At 46.8% G+C, this 16,235-nt stretch overlaps 1 protein-coding gene across 1 annotated transcript in view; it reads right to left on the bottom strand.

Annotated features, from left to right (window-relative positions):
- Positions 1–16,235, bottom strand: part of STK40 (serine/threonine kinase 40) — a 379,098-nt gene that overhangs the window by 257,276 nt on the left and 105,587 nt on the right. The window contains exon 3 of the mRNA XM_078681258.1: positions 13,057–13,176. Within this exon, the coding sequence (XP_078537384.1) occupies positions 13,057–13,176 (120 nt within the window). The remainder of the gene's footprint in view (positions 1–13,056; positions 13,177–16,235) is intronic.

Genomic DNA, 16,235 nt, shown 5'->3' with positions numbered 1-16,235 from the left:
TAAGATGGGCCTCAGGGTTCCATTCGTCTTTGGAATCAGAAAGTACAGGGAGTAAACTCCTGTATTTTGATGGTGAATGGGGAACTGGCTCTGTTGCATGTTTATGCAGTAGGGAAAACGCCGCTTGTTTTGGAAGCGTTAAATGTTCTGTTGACATCGGATGCAGTTTGGGTGGTATATTGGGGGGGAGGGGGGAGGGTAAGGGAGTGGCAGTGAGCTCCAGGCAATAACCAGATGAGATCATTTGTTTCATCCACCTGTCTGTGGTGATATTGTTCCAGACAAGTTGGAACTGGGTTAATCGTCCAGCGATTGGAGTAGAATGATCGGGAGAGCGACGGGAAGTCATTGTTTTGTGGTGGTGGCAGTACGAGTTTTAGTAGTTTTGCCCCTACCTTTGCTCATATTGCCCCTGTAGCCTCCTCTGTAATAACTTCTGGTAGAGGAGGTTTGTGTGGGACTGACTTATGAGTTATCTGTGTTGAAGCCTCTAGAGGCGCCCCCTATAAGAGGAGCAACGAAAGGGACTTCTGGGAGCATGCAATTGCAAGGCTCCCATTGATTTGGCAGTGTCAGTGTCTTTTTTCATCTTCTCTAAAGATGAATTCACTGTAGGTCCAAATAAGTGTTCGTCAAAGGGTTGGTTCAGTATGGTAGTCTGATCCTCTTGTTTAAACCCTAATATCCTTAATCAGGCATGTCTGCGTAAAAGGACACTGGTATTTATGACTCGGGAGGTAGTAATTGCGGCCTCTAGAGCACACCAAATGGAGGTATTAGTTACTAGTTTACCTTCCTGTATAAGATCATGGGTTTTTGTCTTATATTCATCTAGAAGGTGTTGTAGTGGGGACTTCAGCTCGTCATAGTGCGCCCTATCGTATTTGGCTAGTAAAGCCTGTGTGTTGGCAATCCTCCATATGTTGGTTGCTTGGGACGCTGTTCTTTTGGCAGATACGTCCAATAGTTTTGACTCTTTGTCAGGTGGTGGAGCATCACCTGATGTTTGAGAGTTGGCCCTTTTCCTGGCGTTGGAAACAACTAAAGAATCTAATGGAAGCTGTCCCTTAATGTATGTAGGGTCAGTTGGGGCAGCCTTGTACTTATTTTCTAATGTAGGGTTAATGACTCTAGCCCTAACTGGGTCTTTAAAGACTTCAGGAGTGTGTTTAATTACCCCTTTTAACATTGGTAGAATAGAGGTGGACATTTGGGTTGTTGTAAAAGTGTCCATGAGGAAGTCTTCTTCTATGGGGTCTGTATTTAAGTTTACCCCTTGGTATTGTGCAGCCCTGTGAATTAGCTGAGTAAAACCTATAGTGTCCTCTGGAGGGGATGGTCTAGATGGATAGACATCCTCCTGTGGTACATCAGGAACATCTGGTGTGCCATAATTTTCCCATGGATCATTTGGGATGTACTGAATAGGCTCTTATAGAGGTTAATTATCTCCTTCGTCACCAGGGGTATCATCATCATTTGGAGGTGGAGGAGATTGTATTGGTATTGGGGATGGAACAGGAGAAATGTATTGTGGAGAAGGGGTCCTTAAAGGAGAGGTGGTAATGTCTCTTTTCTTTAAGGGAAGTGGAGATGGTGTAGGTTTGTCCATTTTTCTTTTGTTGGAAGGATTAATCTTAAGATGATCTGTTTGTGGGTCTATTTCCAGAGTTTTTGTGTAGGATCAGGTTTAAGAACATTTGTTACTTACCTGTAAACAGGTTGTTCTCCAGTATTGGTGTCTTTCATAGATTCACATGCTTGAATATTCCCCGTCGTCGAAGTGAGAGTCCCAATAATGCTAAATATATATACGTATATGAAAACATAATACATAATAAAAGAAGAGGAAATGCAACTGAAAACCTCTAAAACGATTCCTACATAGGAATGCATGGTAAAGAGAAAAACTACTTGTAACACATTAGTGTCATTATGTTAGTCCAAACTACAGCCAATCAGGCGCTAGCACCCTCTAGAACCTTCTCCTCAGAAGCTCAAGCCCTCGGATTTTCGTAGCACCAAAGTGACCAAGAGTGCATGAGGAGAAGAGAGCCTCTGAGGGGAGGAGGGTGGGTCGCGTGTGAATCTATGAAAGACACCAATACTGGAGAACCACCTGTTTACAGGCAAGTAACAATTGTTCTTCTCCAGTATTAGGGGTGTCTTTCATAGATTCACATGCTTGAATAGAATAGAATGCAGTAACCTCCGAGAACTGAGATTGCTATGCACATATGTAAAACCAAGATAGTAATAATAATACAGTCATGCACAACATCATTAGCAATCACAGCAAAAACACCAAGGAGGAGGGAACAGAGGCTCACCTTATTGGAAAAGATGACGAAGCACTGCCTGTCCCACTGCGGTATCCGCTTCATTGATGGCATCCAAACAGTAATGTTTGGTGAATGTGTGCCTGCTTGACCATGTCGCTGCACAGCAAATCTGATGAAGAGGCACACCAGCAAACAAGGCGGAGGATGAAGACATCGCCCTTGTAGAATGAGCCCTCACTGAAGACTGCAATGGTTTGCCAGCTTGTAGATGGCAGTAGGTAATGGCTGAAGAAATCCAACGGGCAATTGTTGGTTTGGAAACTGGATGCCCCTTACGCAGCCGTCCGTAAGCAATGAACAGCTGATCGGACTTGCGGAAGGAGGCAGTTCTGGCAATGTAAAATTTAAGGCATCGTTTGATGTTCAAAGAATGTAAGCGCTGCTCCGCCAGAGACTTGGGGTCCGGAAAGAAAGTACGTAGGAACACAGACTCATTCAGATGAAAATCCGTAGGTACTTTGGGTAAGAAAGATGGGTTGGTGCGGTAGGTTTGAACTGTAGATAAGGCGGTTTGACAGTAAAAGCGTGAAGGTCACTCGTACGGCGAGATGAAGTCAAAGCCAAAAGCAGCGCAACTTTCCAGGTGAGGAATTTGATTTTAGTCTTATGGATAGGCTCAAATGGTGACTTCATAAGTTGAGATAGGACAACATTGAGGTGCCAAGCTGGAGGAGGGCGCCGAACAGGTGGGAACTTGCGGAAAAGCCCTTTGAAGAATTGACGGATGATTCTGGAGGAACAGAGGGAAGAAGAGCCATCGTGTCGAAAACGAGAGATTGCAGCTAGGAAAACTCTCAGGGTAGCATGTGAAAGTCCTGACTGAGCGAGACTCAGGAAGAATGGAAGAAGCTGCTCCGGAGAGGAATGGATGGGATGGACATTCGCTGCCACGCACCAATGACAGAACCTCTTCCACTTGAGTTTGTAAGTTTTGATGGTAGACGGAGCCCTAGCATGAGCAAGGATGTCCCTGCATTCCTGAGATATGTTCAAATCAGCAAACTCAAGGTGCTCAAGTTCCATGCCCACAATTGTAGCGTGGAGGGGTCCGGATGGCACACTTGGCCCCTGTCCATCGTTAGAAGGTCTGGACGGGGACGCAGAGGAATGGGCTCGCACTGGGACAGGAGAAGCAATTCCGAAAACCATGCCTGTCTGGGCCAACGAGGTGCGATCTATAGGATGTGGCAGGGCTGCCTCCGCATCTTCCACAACACTCGCGGTATTAACGGAATCGGCGGAAAAGCATAAGCGAATAGATCGCACCAATCCATCAAAAGGGCATTCCCGCACGACCCGGGGTGGGGATGCCAACTTGCGTAAGACGGGCATTTTCGATTCTCCGGTGTTGCAAAGAGGTCTAGAGATGGGCGACCCCATCGGTGGAACACAAGATCCAGAGTCGGCTGGTGCAGTTCCCATTCGTGTGTTGAGGAAGCGGACCTGCTCAGAGAGTCCGCCAGGATGTTGGACACACCCGGCAGATGGACAGCCGTCAAGGTGATCTGATGACGGAGAGCCCAATCCCAGATCGACTGGGCCAAGCGAGACAGATGTGGAGACTTGGTTCCTCCCTGTTTGTTCACTTAGTGCATGCTGGTGGTATTGTCCGTTTGGATAAGCACTGACTCCCCGTGAACTAGAGGAAGGAATGACTTGAGTGCTAGGAAGATCGCCATCAACTCTAGCCTGTTGATATGCCACATGCGTTGGGACGGAGTCCACTTGCCTTTGATGGATAGGCCTTGGAGATGAGCGCACCACCCCTCCATAGAGGCATCCGTCGTGAGCGTGAGATCTGGTGCATGAACGAGGAACGACGTTCCCGTCTCCAGATTGGTTGGCTGCGCCCACCAAAGCAAACTTTTTCTCATGCGGGCTGTGACCGCCACTAGGTCGTTGAAGGACCCGGAGACCTGGCGCCACTGTAAGTCCAGTTCCTCCTGAATGGGACGGGTGCGCAATCTGCAATTTGGGATCAGTGCGATACAAGATGAAGCCATCCCCAAAAACGACTTTAACGTCCGAACAGAAACTGACTGTCTTTTTCGAATGAGGGAGACCAGACAAAGGATCTTCCGTCGCCGCTCGTGCGAGACGAACGCTTTTGAAAGTTTCGTGTCTAGGATATCTCCCAAGAAGCTTCTGGTTTGTAGGGGTGCAAACTGACTTTTCGACGTTGATGGTCAACCCCAGGGACTGGAGCACCTGCTGGCAAAGGCGAGTGTCCTGACATAGCTGATGGTGGGATTGAGACTTGAGGAGGCAATCGTCCAAATATGGAAAGATTTGAACACCTCGGAGACGCAGGTGAGCCACCACAGGGGCCAGCACCATCGTGAACACACGAGGAGCTGATCGCAGCCCAAAGGGCAGGACCTTGAACTGATAGTGCATGTGTCCCACTTTGAAACGCAGGTACTGGCGATGTTGTTGGATAATTGGGACATGAAATTACGCGTCTTGAAGGTCTATGGTTGTCATGAAATCCTCGCTGGATAGAAGACGCAGGATTTCCAGTAATGTCAGCATGCGGAAAGATTGGCACTTTAAGAATTTGTTGAGAGCCCTCAAATCCAGAATGGGTCGCCAATCTCCGGTCTTCTTGAGTATGATCAAGAATCGAGAGTAAAACCCCTCTCCCCTTTGATGTTTCGGGACCACTTCGACTGCACCCTTTAAAACAAGAAGACGGACTTGATGGTAAAGCTCCTCGAGGTGTGGAGGAGGCGGACCAAAAGGAGGAGTACAAGGAGGAATCTCGACGAATTCTAAGGTATGACCCCGTCGTACAATGTCCAAAACCCAGCGGTCCGAGGTGATGGAGGACCACTGAGAATAAAACTGAGAGATTCGTCCTCTAACAGCTAGGGGATGACAAAAGTCATTGGCGCTTAGGAGTGGATCCGCGATAGGAGGATTTTCCCCTATAGGGTCTGGAGGGCTGCTGACGAGTCTGCTGAGTGGATGCGTAACGCTGGTTGCCTTGATTGTAGGAGCGGTACTGTTGCCCTCCTCGAAAGTTGGAAGAAGTGCCGCGTCCGCGCGCACCTCGAAAGGACTGCTTCCTGAATTGCAACGTGCCCAAAGACTTTGCCGTATCAGTGTCCTTCTTAATGGACTCCAGGGCGTCATCGATGTGAGATCCGAAGAGCGACTCACCATCATACGGCATATCAAGAATCTTGGATTGGACTTCTTGCCTGAAGGAGGTGGATTTTAACCAACCCTGGCATCGGAGGGCAGCTGCACTTGCAAGCAGACGGAAACCCGTACCAGCAATATCGACTGCACAGTCGATCATTTCTTCCGCAGCTCTCTGCCCATCATGAAGAATTTGCTGAGCGTCCGCTTTGGAAGCTTCAGGTATGAGATCCATTAATGCAGATATGTCCGACCACATCTGCCGGTCATAGCGCCCCAAAATGGCCAAGGCATTGGCTGCTCGGACAGAAGTGGAAGCCATGGTTGAAAACTTGCGGCTAATAGCGTCTAGGCGTTGACCCTCTCTATCTGGAGGCGCTGTGATTGGAGACGCTGGGTTCCGGGCTCGACGCTGCGCAGCTTGAGTGACTACTGAGTCCGGCTTAGGGTGAGAAATCAAGCATGCCGGAGAACCAGTCGGAGACTTGTATTTTTTCTCAAGGCGTGGTATTTGAGCAGGTAGCGAGTTTGGAGCTTGCATGAGTTCAATTCCTTCCTTCCAAACAAAATCGATGATTGGAATTGTGTGGACCTGCTTATAAGGCTTATCTTTAAAATCATAGAGGAAACAGTCCTCCTCACGTTGTGACCTAGGCAATTTGAAACGTTGAGCCGCTTTAAACATTAGTAGATGAAAACTGGCGATATCTACAGGAGGTGATTCACCAGAGTTTCCTGGCTGAGGAGAGGGCGTCTGCGTTCGGTAATCATCCCACTCCGCCATATCCTGGGCGCCTGCATCCTCGTCCGAATTGTCAGGGACCTCTCCGTCCTCACGGTCCGGGACCGCCTCATCATCTGCATCCTGCGGTTAAACCGTAGTATGGATCCTGATAGACGTCTGCACCCGAGACGAAGTTGTGGGTGGTAACGTCGGCGGTAGAGACGGCGGAGGCAGTGCAACGGCAGCAGGAGATGGTACAGGAGCACCTTGTGGCTCTGCTGGGAAACGACGGTTGTAATCATCCAGCATATGTTGGAGATTGGAGATCAAGGATAATGGTATCGTAGCCATAGGCACTTGGACCAACTGTTCCTCAGGTTGAGACTCTTGGTCTCCGCCATCTTTGTCAGTATCAGACTCCTGACATTTGATAATTAAATCAGAAGGGCTATGAGCCGCCCCAAACATGTCACCTTCATTCTCAGATTCAGTGTCATGCTCAGAGGTAGTGGCAAACATTGGAGAAGGTGGTTGCGGCTCTGGAGCAGAGATCTGTTGACACGGAGCCTTATTGCGACGATGGGATGAATCCGCAGAGGATCCTGAAGTCTTCAAAGGCACTAATGACAATGAGGCAAAGGAAGCCGGTGCCACCGTCGACGACGGTATCGTAGACGGTGTTGATTTGACTGTCGACGAAGAGGATTTTGAAGAACTTCTCGTCGACGGTGTGACCGTCGACGGAGTCGTCGTCGTCAGGGTCACCGACCGACGGGCGATCCCTCGTAGATGATGCAGCCGTCGACGCACCCGTAGACGGAGTCCTCGTCGACGGAGTTTTTGTCGACGAGACCTTGGTCGACGGAGTCGTCGACGACGATTTCTTTGAGACTTTCGTCGACGAGGATTCTTTCTTCTTCGTCGACGAGGTGATGGGAATACTCGACGGGACAGGCGTAGACGGCAAAGAAACTCTCGTCGACGTGTATGCTGTCGACGAGACCGTCGTCGACGAAGTAAAAGCTGATGTCGTCGTCGAAGATGCAGACAATGCTGTTTTCGTTGTCGGAACTCTCCCGTCGACGACGGAACTCTAAGAGGCGTAGAAACACCCAGAGAGGCAGTAGAAGACGCCTGAGAGCCAGGTCTCGTGGGCGTAGTGGTAGTAGGAGTGGTAGGAGACACCACAGAAGCCAGAGGCAGGGCTAATTTCTTCCTTTTGAGGAAAGGAGATGGAAAATCCTGTACACTACCACGCTTAGAGGCTGCTGAAGAAGGCCCAGATTGAAAACTTTCAGCATCTGACAGGGCAGAATCCTTGTCCTTTAGACGTTGAAGCCAAAGGAGAAGACGGCCTTCTCTGTCTTTGAGAGTCTTAGTAGACAAAGTTCTACAGAACTTGCAGCTGCCCACCTCATGATCAGGATATAAACAATAGACACTTCTGGTGGGGGTCCTTCTCAAAAAGACACAGCTTCCCACAAGAAGAGCAAGGTCTGAATAAAGACTTCTTACTTGACATGTTGAGATAAACTGGAACTAGAAGATTAGAAGTGAAGAACTGAGCAGAGCTCAGGGAGACTCCCTTCACACGACGTGCGGTAGAAAATCTGAGGGCTTCAGCTTCTGAGGAGAAGGTTCTAGAGGATGCTGGCGCCTGATTGGCTGTAGTTTGGACTAACAATGACACTAATGTGTTACAAGTAGTTTTTCTCTTTACCATGCATTCCTATGTAGGAATCGTTTTAGAGATTATCAGTTGTATTTCCTCTTCTTTTATTATGTATTATGTTTTCACATATGTATATATATTTAGCATTATTGATATTTTATTTACCGTGGGACTCCCACTTAGACGACGGGGAATATTCAAGCATGTGAATCTATGAAAGACACCCCTAATACTGGAGAAAAAGCTGTTCCTCTGAAGCGTGGTGTTTTGGTGCAGATTTATTCCGGTCTGAATACTTATGTGGCAAAGTCTTTAGAGTAGTTTTATGATCCTTTGTTTTGGCCTGAGGAGGTTTTGTGGGTTCCGAAGGTTTGGTTGGAATCTTTGGAACCCGTTGCTTTGTTGGCTCTGATGATTTTTTCGGCTCGGAGGTGCCGGGTGTTTTTGGTTCTGATGTATGTTTCGGAACCGGTGGCTTCTTTGGTTCCGAGGATTTTTTCTGATCCAAAGGCAGTGTCTCTTTTGGTTTCAGTGCCGAATGCGCCATTCAGACCCGGGCTTAGGCGCAGAGGAAGATAATGGTTTGTCTTTCAGTTTCTCTTTGGTCGGTGTAGAGGATGAAGTTTTGGCACAGACGGTAGGCTGACTCGGTCCAGAGTGGCCTGAAAGCTTAATTGTAGACTTCTTTGCCGAGCTGGAAGGCGGGGCGTGGGAAGTTTTGTCATGGTGTGCATCTAGGCTCGAAGGTGAAGGTGTTACCAAAGCCTTTGGATGGGTAGGTGGGGGCTGCTGGTCGACGTCAGTACTTACGACCCCTTGCCCCGGGGTGATGTCTTCGACGTCTGAGTGCTCGGAGGCGCTGAAGGTGCCTTCTTCTATGCTCCTGCTCCGGTACATCGATGCCTTCCTGGAAGATGTTGTCCGGTATCGATGTCTATGATCGAGCCATACTTCTTCGCGCTAGACGATCTGATGGTTTTCTTGTAGCGGAACGAGGCACAAGCCGGACAGTCTTTGGCCTTGTGTGCAGGTGAAAGGCAGAGGTTACACACCTCATGCAGATCAGCATTGTGGAAACGTGGATCCACATTGAGGACATTTTTTTTAAGGGAGTCCTTTCCATGAGACACGAAGGCCTGATGGCGCGGCTCGGCCCGAAGGCCTGCTTTGACAACCGGAACCGAAGTAGAAGTTTGTAGAGATGCACGTCGAAAGGGAAACATGATCGAGACAGTACCGAAGAATTGGGTAAGGATTGCGCGCAGTAAGTTAGATCGGTAACAATACCGAACTGGAACATATGGAACACATCCGAGCCAGATGGCGGAAAAAAAACCAATCTGAAGATGGAGTCTATGCCCATGCGCACTATTCCCCAAAGGAGGAGTCACCTATCTTGTGACTTCCAAAGACTTTTACAAGACAATAAACAAACTGCAAACATCCGGGCCCAACACCAGATGGCGATCTATGCATAGTGCGTGATCTGCAGCTCATATGCCTCGAACATTACATTTCTTATGTCGAACATGTCCCCCTTTTAAATATATGCACCCTACCTAGTGAGTGACTTATTAAATACTTTAAATCATTTTTTGGGGGTGTGGCCAAGATGGCAGCCGGGTAGGACGTCTTTCATCACTGCTCCATTCCCACTCGCTACACTAAGCTGTCCTGGCAGATCATCATGTCGGACTCCCTGGGGTGCTGTTAGCCCAAGCAGGCTACCCCAGCTTGCGGAGGCCGACGTCGCAATCCCTCCCGAGTTCTGACTTTGGCCACCGGGAGCGGCCTGAGAGACTCAAGAGGGCGACCTGGCTCTAGGGCCAGGCCTCACATGGCTGACACAGATGACCGAGCTCCAGCTGGCTGCCCCCGAGTCACCTACTTGGAAATTGCCATTCAGCCGGGGCTAAGCGGATTGGAAGACACGCTGGGGCGAAGCAGCCTACCTTCTGCGGTTGTGTCCATCTGACTAGCAGCGGCGAGTGCTGGGCTGCCGGCCGGACCCTGGAGCTACCTCCCAGGGATCCCAATTGGATGCTAAGGTGATCTCGCTGGTACCTGCGGCCTTAGGAGACATTATCGAAACACCGGAGTGCAGAGGCCCCTCCTCCATAGTGGTCTTCGGGACTCGACCGGCAGTCTTCCCGGCCTCTTCCTCATCTGGATTAAGGTGGTAGGAGTATTCCTTTCTCCCTGTGACCGCGGTATATTTACCAACATTTATGCTCTACCTGGGACAACACCTTCATGCTTATCCCTAAGTGGAGACTGTGAGGCTGTGAACTGGGACAAGGCCCCTCATATGATGGCCTGACTGCACTACCACTAAGATAGCCACCTATTGGTACCTCACCCCTGCACGCTTGTATTGGGGCAACCCGGACTATGCTTGTTGGAAAGCGTGTGTAGTTCCCAAGGTTCACTGTTCACATTTTATGGGATTGTCCTGAATTGTCAGAATATTGGTCTCAAATATTAGACAACATAAATCTGCACCTAGATACACAACCCCGAACCCCATTACTTTTACCCTAAAATCCAGAAGAGGGAGACAATAGGATCGGCCTTATGTGCTGATCTTCCAAATATCCTAACACATTGGGGGACTGGTCGTGTTCAAACACACTTGGGCTGGTTCCACTGCCTCTGGTACATTCTGGGAATGGAAAAGATCACATGCTCACTCACTAATCAAACTATACCATTTGCACACCTCTGGAGCCCATTCTTTACCCTTTTATCAAAAGAATTCAGAGAACTCACATGCCCGAAATACCTGTGCATACTACACTTGACGGAACCCACTCCCCCAGACGCATTCACGTCCTACAGTTCCTGCACCAAAATGTTCACCTTTTTGACAATCATCTGTATTGCATTGAGTACTACAGGGTAGGGGGGAATAAGTTAAGAAGTGTTACGTTATTTTGAAGGCCAATGTCATCAGAAGTTGCTTATAATGAGCGCTACGTCGCTCCCGGATTGATAAAGTTGGCACTAAATCTGAAACTTGAATACAAAGATTTGAACCATAAAATCATGTTTTCCTACCTGAGAAAAGGGTGATTTAGACTGGTCTGTGCAATGGGGGATCAAGCTGCTGTGACCAGACTACACAGCCTGAGGCCATGTTTTCACTGCCACTATGGCGGATGGCACAATAGGTGCTGCAGCCCACAAGTGGCATTTAATATCCATGTGTACTCCTGCAATATATACTATGGTCTTATAGGGAAGTTAAATGTGGTGATGAGCGTTTTCACCAATTTAAACATGCTTTAGGAATCAAAACACTTACAGTGGGCACTGGATTGCAGGAACCATGGGGTACTTCACCAGATGACATCACCCACACCCAAAACACAAACCGGGGTGACCAACCAAAAAGGGGTCACTTTGCAACAGACTAGAAGGTCATAAAAGACTTGCACCTTGATGAACCAAATTAGGGCAGCACTACTTATAGGAAAATTAATTGGCAGTATTTATTCTTAGCTAGCAGTTCTTTATCACACCTGCCAGCATCTGCGCATGCTTATCTGTTGCTGCTGTGCCTTGCGCCATCAAGCCTATGCTGTTGGTGCACGCACACTCACTGCCAGAGTTCAAGTCTACAATGCAACCTCCATACTGTAGGCACCACAACAACCGGCCAGATACTCTGTCAATCAAATTCCATGGCGATTCACCAACAGACTAAACATCTGCACCAGCTTGGATCCACTTTGTAAGCTTGCATAATCTGCAAAAGCCTTCCCACACCTACATAAGCATGGTGTTGAATCTCCAAGTGGCCCTATGTGCTCACACCCATCTTTCTTGGTTCTTCAGAAGGGTGAAAAGGGTGCCACAGACCAGATCTGCATTGCAGGGAATTTTGCTGCAGCACCAATGGCAAATCATTACACTTGTATTGTGTTGTAGATAGAGCTCAGGACACTTAGGTTAGTTAGTTAGGTTACAGGTAGGCATTATTTAAAACACAGCTGAGCACCCACCTCGCCAGCTGACCAGACCATCAACTGACAAGAGTAGAACACGCACAGGTATTCTGAGAGGCTGAAGAGATAAGGACACAAAGGAAGGGCTAATGACCACTGTTGGCCATGTTACATGAAGCACAAATATACAACACATCTTCCTCCTTTGCAGAGAAAAAGGAAATAAATACACAAATCACAAAAATTAAGCTTAATATTTGGGAAACAACAACAATAAACATTAAGATAGGTAGGAGGTATACGACGTCTTGGACTTTTAAGTTGGCAAAGGAGAGTTTCAAGATAAAAGGGGAAGGGTGAAGTGAGGAACATCACCAAAACAACCGACAGACATCACCACCACCTACTCCCCTTAGATTGACAAAAACAGGAAGAGACAGTCAGGTAGATTTATTTAAGACACAGCTGAGCGAACATCTCGCCAGCTGACCAGACCATCAACTGACAAGAGTAGAACACTCACAGGTATTCAGAGAGGCTGAAGCGATAAGGACACAAAGGAAGGGCTAATGACGACTGTCGGCCATTTACATGAATCACAAATATACAACATATTGCATCCTCCATGCTGTGCCAATGCCACCTTCCATCACGGACACGAGTCAAGATTCCAAAGACTATCTTTCACCAATAATTTCTTGCTAAACATCTATCACAAAGTACGAAAAATAATGAACACCCTACACACTTACTTCTGACTCACACTCTTCAATATAAAACATCTACCCAAAAGAGAATAAAAGCAATCTAGACCAACCCTACTTCCCTGCCCAAAACACACAATAATCAAAGGGGGAACGAATGAAGCAAACTAATAGGTTGCCTAGCCGAACATCGAAACAGGTTGAAAGGAATAACCTGTTCCTGTTACAGTCTGCTCCCATGCACTTACAAATCCCAAGCCTCAAGGCCTAAGGTAATTACTTTCATGAGATAAGCATATTAGGAAACACCAATAAACCATAAGGTTCCTGGTTTCAACACCACCAAAGAGGGCTGGTGGAAGGTAGGTCATGGACTGGTTGCAAGCAACGATATACTCAACAGGTTGACTTTGTCTTAAATATACCATAAAAAGATCGTAATAATTTGACCTCTGCACTAGTCTGCAACACACTGCCCTTTTTTATTCTGTGCAGCTACAAAAGGAAATCGTCTGCTTCTTACCTAGGATGAAGGGTCCAGCTCTTTTGGCATTGCTTCCAGAAATTCCTGTGGAGAGGGCCTTTGCTGTAGCAGACGTTTCCCCGGCTCCCCTCTCCGATGCTCTCCGCTTCATTCTCAGATCTGCAAAACAAACAAATCGTTGCGATCATTTAGCTGAGAGTTAATCGTCGGCCTCTAACAGAACAGTGAAATCCTAAACTTGGATGTGTGATCTAAAAAGATGTGGATCAAACATTGATTATCTTTTGAATAGTAGTATTTGGATCCCGGATCTTAATAAGTCTCAGAGGTACAGCTTCTCATCCAAATGCTCCAGACTCCTAATATGTACTCTCTATTAAGTGTCTTGGAAACCACCATTAGAACTTCGAATTTTTCAATTGTTACATCACCAACAATTTCCAACTCAGTGCAGAAAATGCTTTGAAAAATCAAGCCAGCGGCTTAACACTCAGCATGGTTGAAGCCACAATGTTAATGGATGCGTAAATTTCTTTAGCTTGCACAAGTATACTGAGATGTGTGCTACAGCCTGTCACAGCTATGCACACCAGGATATTATCAGAGAAGCTACATTTATCATCCAAATATCTTCAGCCTGGTCTCCAAAGTCTCAAAAACCGATATGGTATAACTTAATGTGTGTAACAGCTAGAAAATATTTGAGGATGCACATCGTGTAAAATAACCTTTAAAACTCTTTGACTCATCGTCAAAAACACTTCTAATGCCTGCATTTCACGACATCTCACAGAGAAGAAGACAGTCCTCTCTAACAAAAAAGGTACACATATTAACATAAAATACAAGAAGTATAGAGACCGGGAAATACATATTGTGTGCACACTACAGAAGACAGTTTGCAAACATCATAAGTTAGTAAACTGCAAATCTCAGTATGAATATATTTATGATTTAACGTCTGTGCCTAATTGTTGTATACTATTCAGGTGATTTGGGCTACCACTCTCACCTACAGTTCCATCACGTGTCAAATTTAAGGAAAGCATAAAAGAAAAATAAATATGAAAGAGCAGAGGGATAGGTAGGCAGTGATGGTGTCTTGCTCGGACACGCTCGATTTTGAGGCATACAATTTATCATTTTCTTACAGATTCTCAACTGTGAGTTGTAATGGGCAACAGGAATCTTGCACATTTTAAAGTTGTGAGATTGAGACTTCCTTTCTCTCTCATTTGTCAAGGCCACGGTGAGCAGTTAGTCTTTGAAACTGGAGCTAGCTAGGCTTCCTCACGTTTATTTCTATAAACTCAAAGTGTGACATTCCTAGCAAGAGGACCGTGCGCATCATATGCAATCCAAGAACTCTTAATGATGGTAATACGTCACACAATGTGAGACATTTTCTACACCTTTAGTTTATGGGTTGGGCTAGAATCTGCATATGTATGTACACCCAATTCATTTCAAGGAAAGGAAAGGCAGCAAAGTCTGAAGAAATGTGCATTCCCCGCATAGAATTAATGCACAAAGCACAGTATACTTATGTGGTTCATCTTACTTGTAAGGTGTTTTCAATACCATATAAATAGCAAATGTTAAAAAATATGTTATTGCAGCACTTGCTTCTGTCTCCCACTATACAGGTGTGCCTGTTATCCAATTTGATGGTTCTCACCAGATCAACCTCAGAAGGTTGGAAAGCATAGTGGATCATGTGGTTCCAACTAGCTGTCTGCATACTGTCACAGGTCATTACAGCCCGAAGATGACTAAGACTAAATCAGCTTCTGCATATGTCCATGCAGCCAATTTATGGGGACCGCAACTGCTTAGAAAATTCAAAAATAATCAGAATAAAAGGGTCTATAAATAGAGAAGCAAAATACAGAATCGGAAAATTTTAAACATTTTGTAAATGTGAATAAATTTGAAATGGGAGGTTGAAGATAGTATCTTAAGATTGATAGGTGGGAGCACTGCAAGTGTATCAAACAGAATATATCTTGGACAGTGAGTTGCATGAATTGTATTTGAAAAGCTCTAACCTTTCCATTAAAAATAAAATTGAGGTTTTTGCAATATTTGCGTTTATTGTTGTGTGGTTCAAATCATCGAAAATGCTTAGGTCCGGGTCCCCGACAACCAGTACTGAGTCTGTGTGTGTGTGTGGGGGGGGGGGGGGGTGTTTCTCTGGATTCCAATAATGATTTAGTAGGTGTACTCGTGTTCCAGTAATGATTAAGTAGGGGTCAACAGAAGACAAAAGGTTAAGAACCACTGTTCTACAGCAAGCTGTAAGATTAAATAGTTCCTATGTGACACATGCTACTTTGCATATTCATAAACAAGCAGTGCAAAGTTTATAAGCTGTGCCTAGTGTAATTCACTGTTCGAACGGAAACATTTTATTCTAGAGTTTAGTTAGCTTTTTTGAAAAAAAGAAGAAAAAAACCTGAACCATCAAACATGTTACTGGTTTGCTTTGTCATCTGTTAAATAAGGGACGGCCATATGAACTATTACTGTTTTAGAGAAGTTTCCTATTCATTGACACAATGTAATTCACAAAATCTACAGGTCATAATTGGTGTGGCTGATAAATAATTAAGACTGTGGCATGAAATAATGGGAGCCAAGAATGAGGTTGATGCACCTCAGGATCCTTTTTAGGTTGAGCAGAGTCTGCTCGAGACCTATTGCTGCCCGTTTCTGGGAATGTAGACACGAGTCTGACGCGCGGTTTTTCAATTTTCCGTTTTCACCGCGGGAGCGCGCCTCTGAGACGCACTTGCGCAAACGCACACACAGCCCCTGCTTTCGCTTGGCTTGCATGCAAACACGGCTAGCCCCCACCCCCTGCACACACACACACACACACACACACACACACAGGCACGCGCACACATACACACGCTGCCGCCCGCCCACCCCCCTGCACACACACACACACACATACAGACACGCACACACAGACACGCACGCATACACCCGCCGCAGCCCCCTACCCACCCTGCACACACACAGACACACACCCCCGCCCCCCCTTACAACTAAGCCCCACTCACCGCATTGCCGCCACTCCTGACTTCGGCAGCCACCGCGGGGCTCTCCCACAGGCATGGGAGCCCCGCCCGCGTCACCAATGCTGCTCTCTGGCACTCCGTGGATGCGGGCTTCACGCAGAAGGCGGAAGTCCCGCCCCACGACCGGCTTCA

This window comes from Lissotriton helveticus, chromosome 3_1 (assembly GCF_964261635.1).
Source record: "Lissotriton helveticus chromosome 3_1, aLisHel1.1, whole genome shotgun sequence".
In the NCBI taxonomy this organism is placed as follows: Eukaryota; Metazoa; Chordata; class Amphibia; order Caudata; family Salamandridae; genus Lissotriton; species Lissotriton helveticus.
This window is presented reverse-complemented; position numbering and strand designations above follow the sequence as displayed.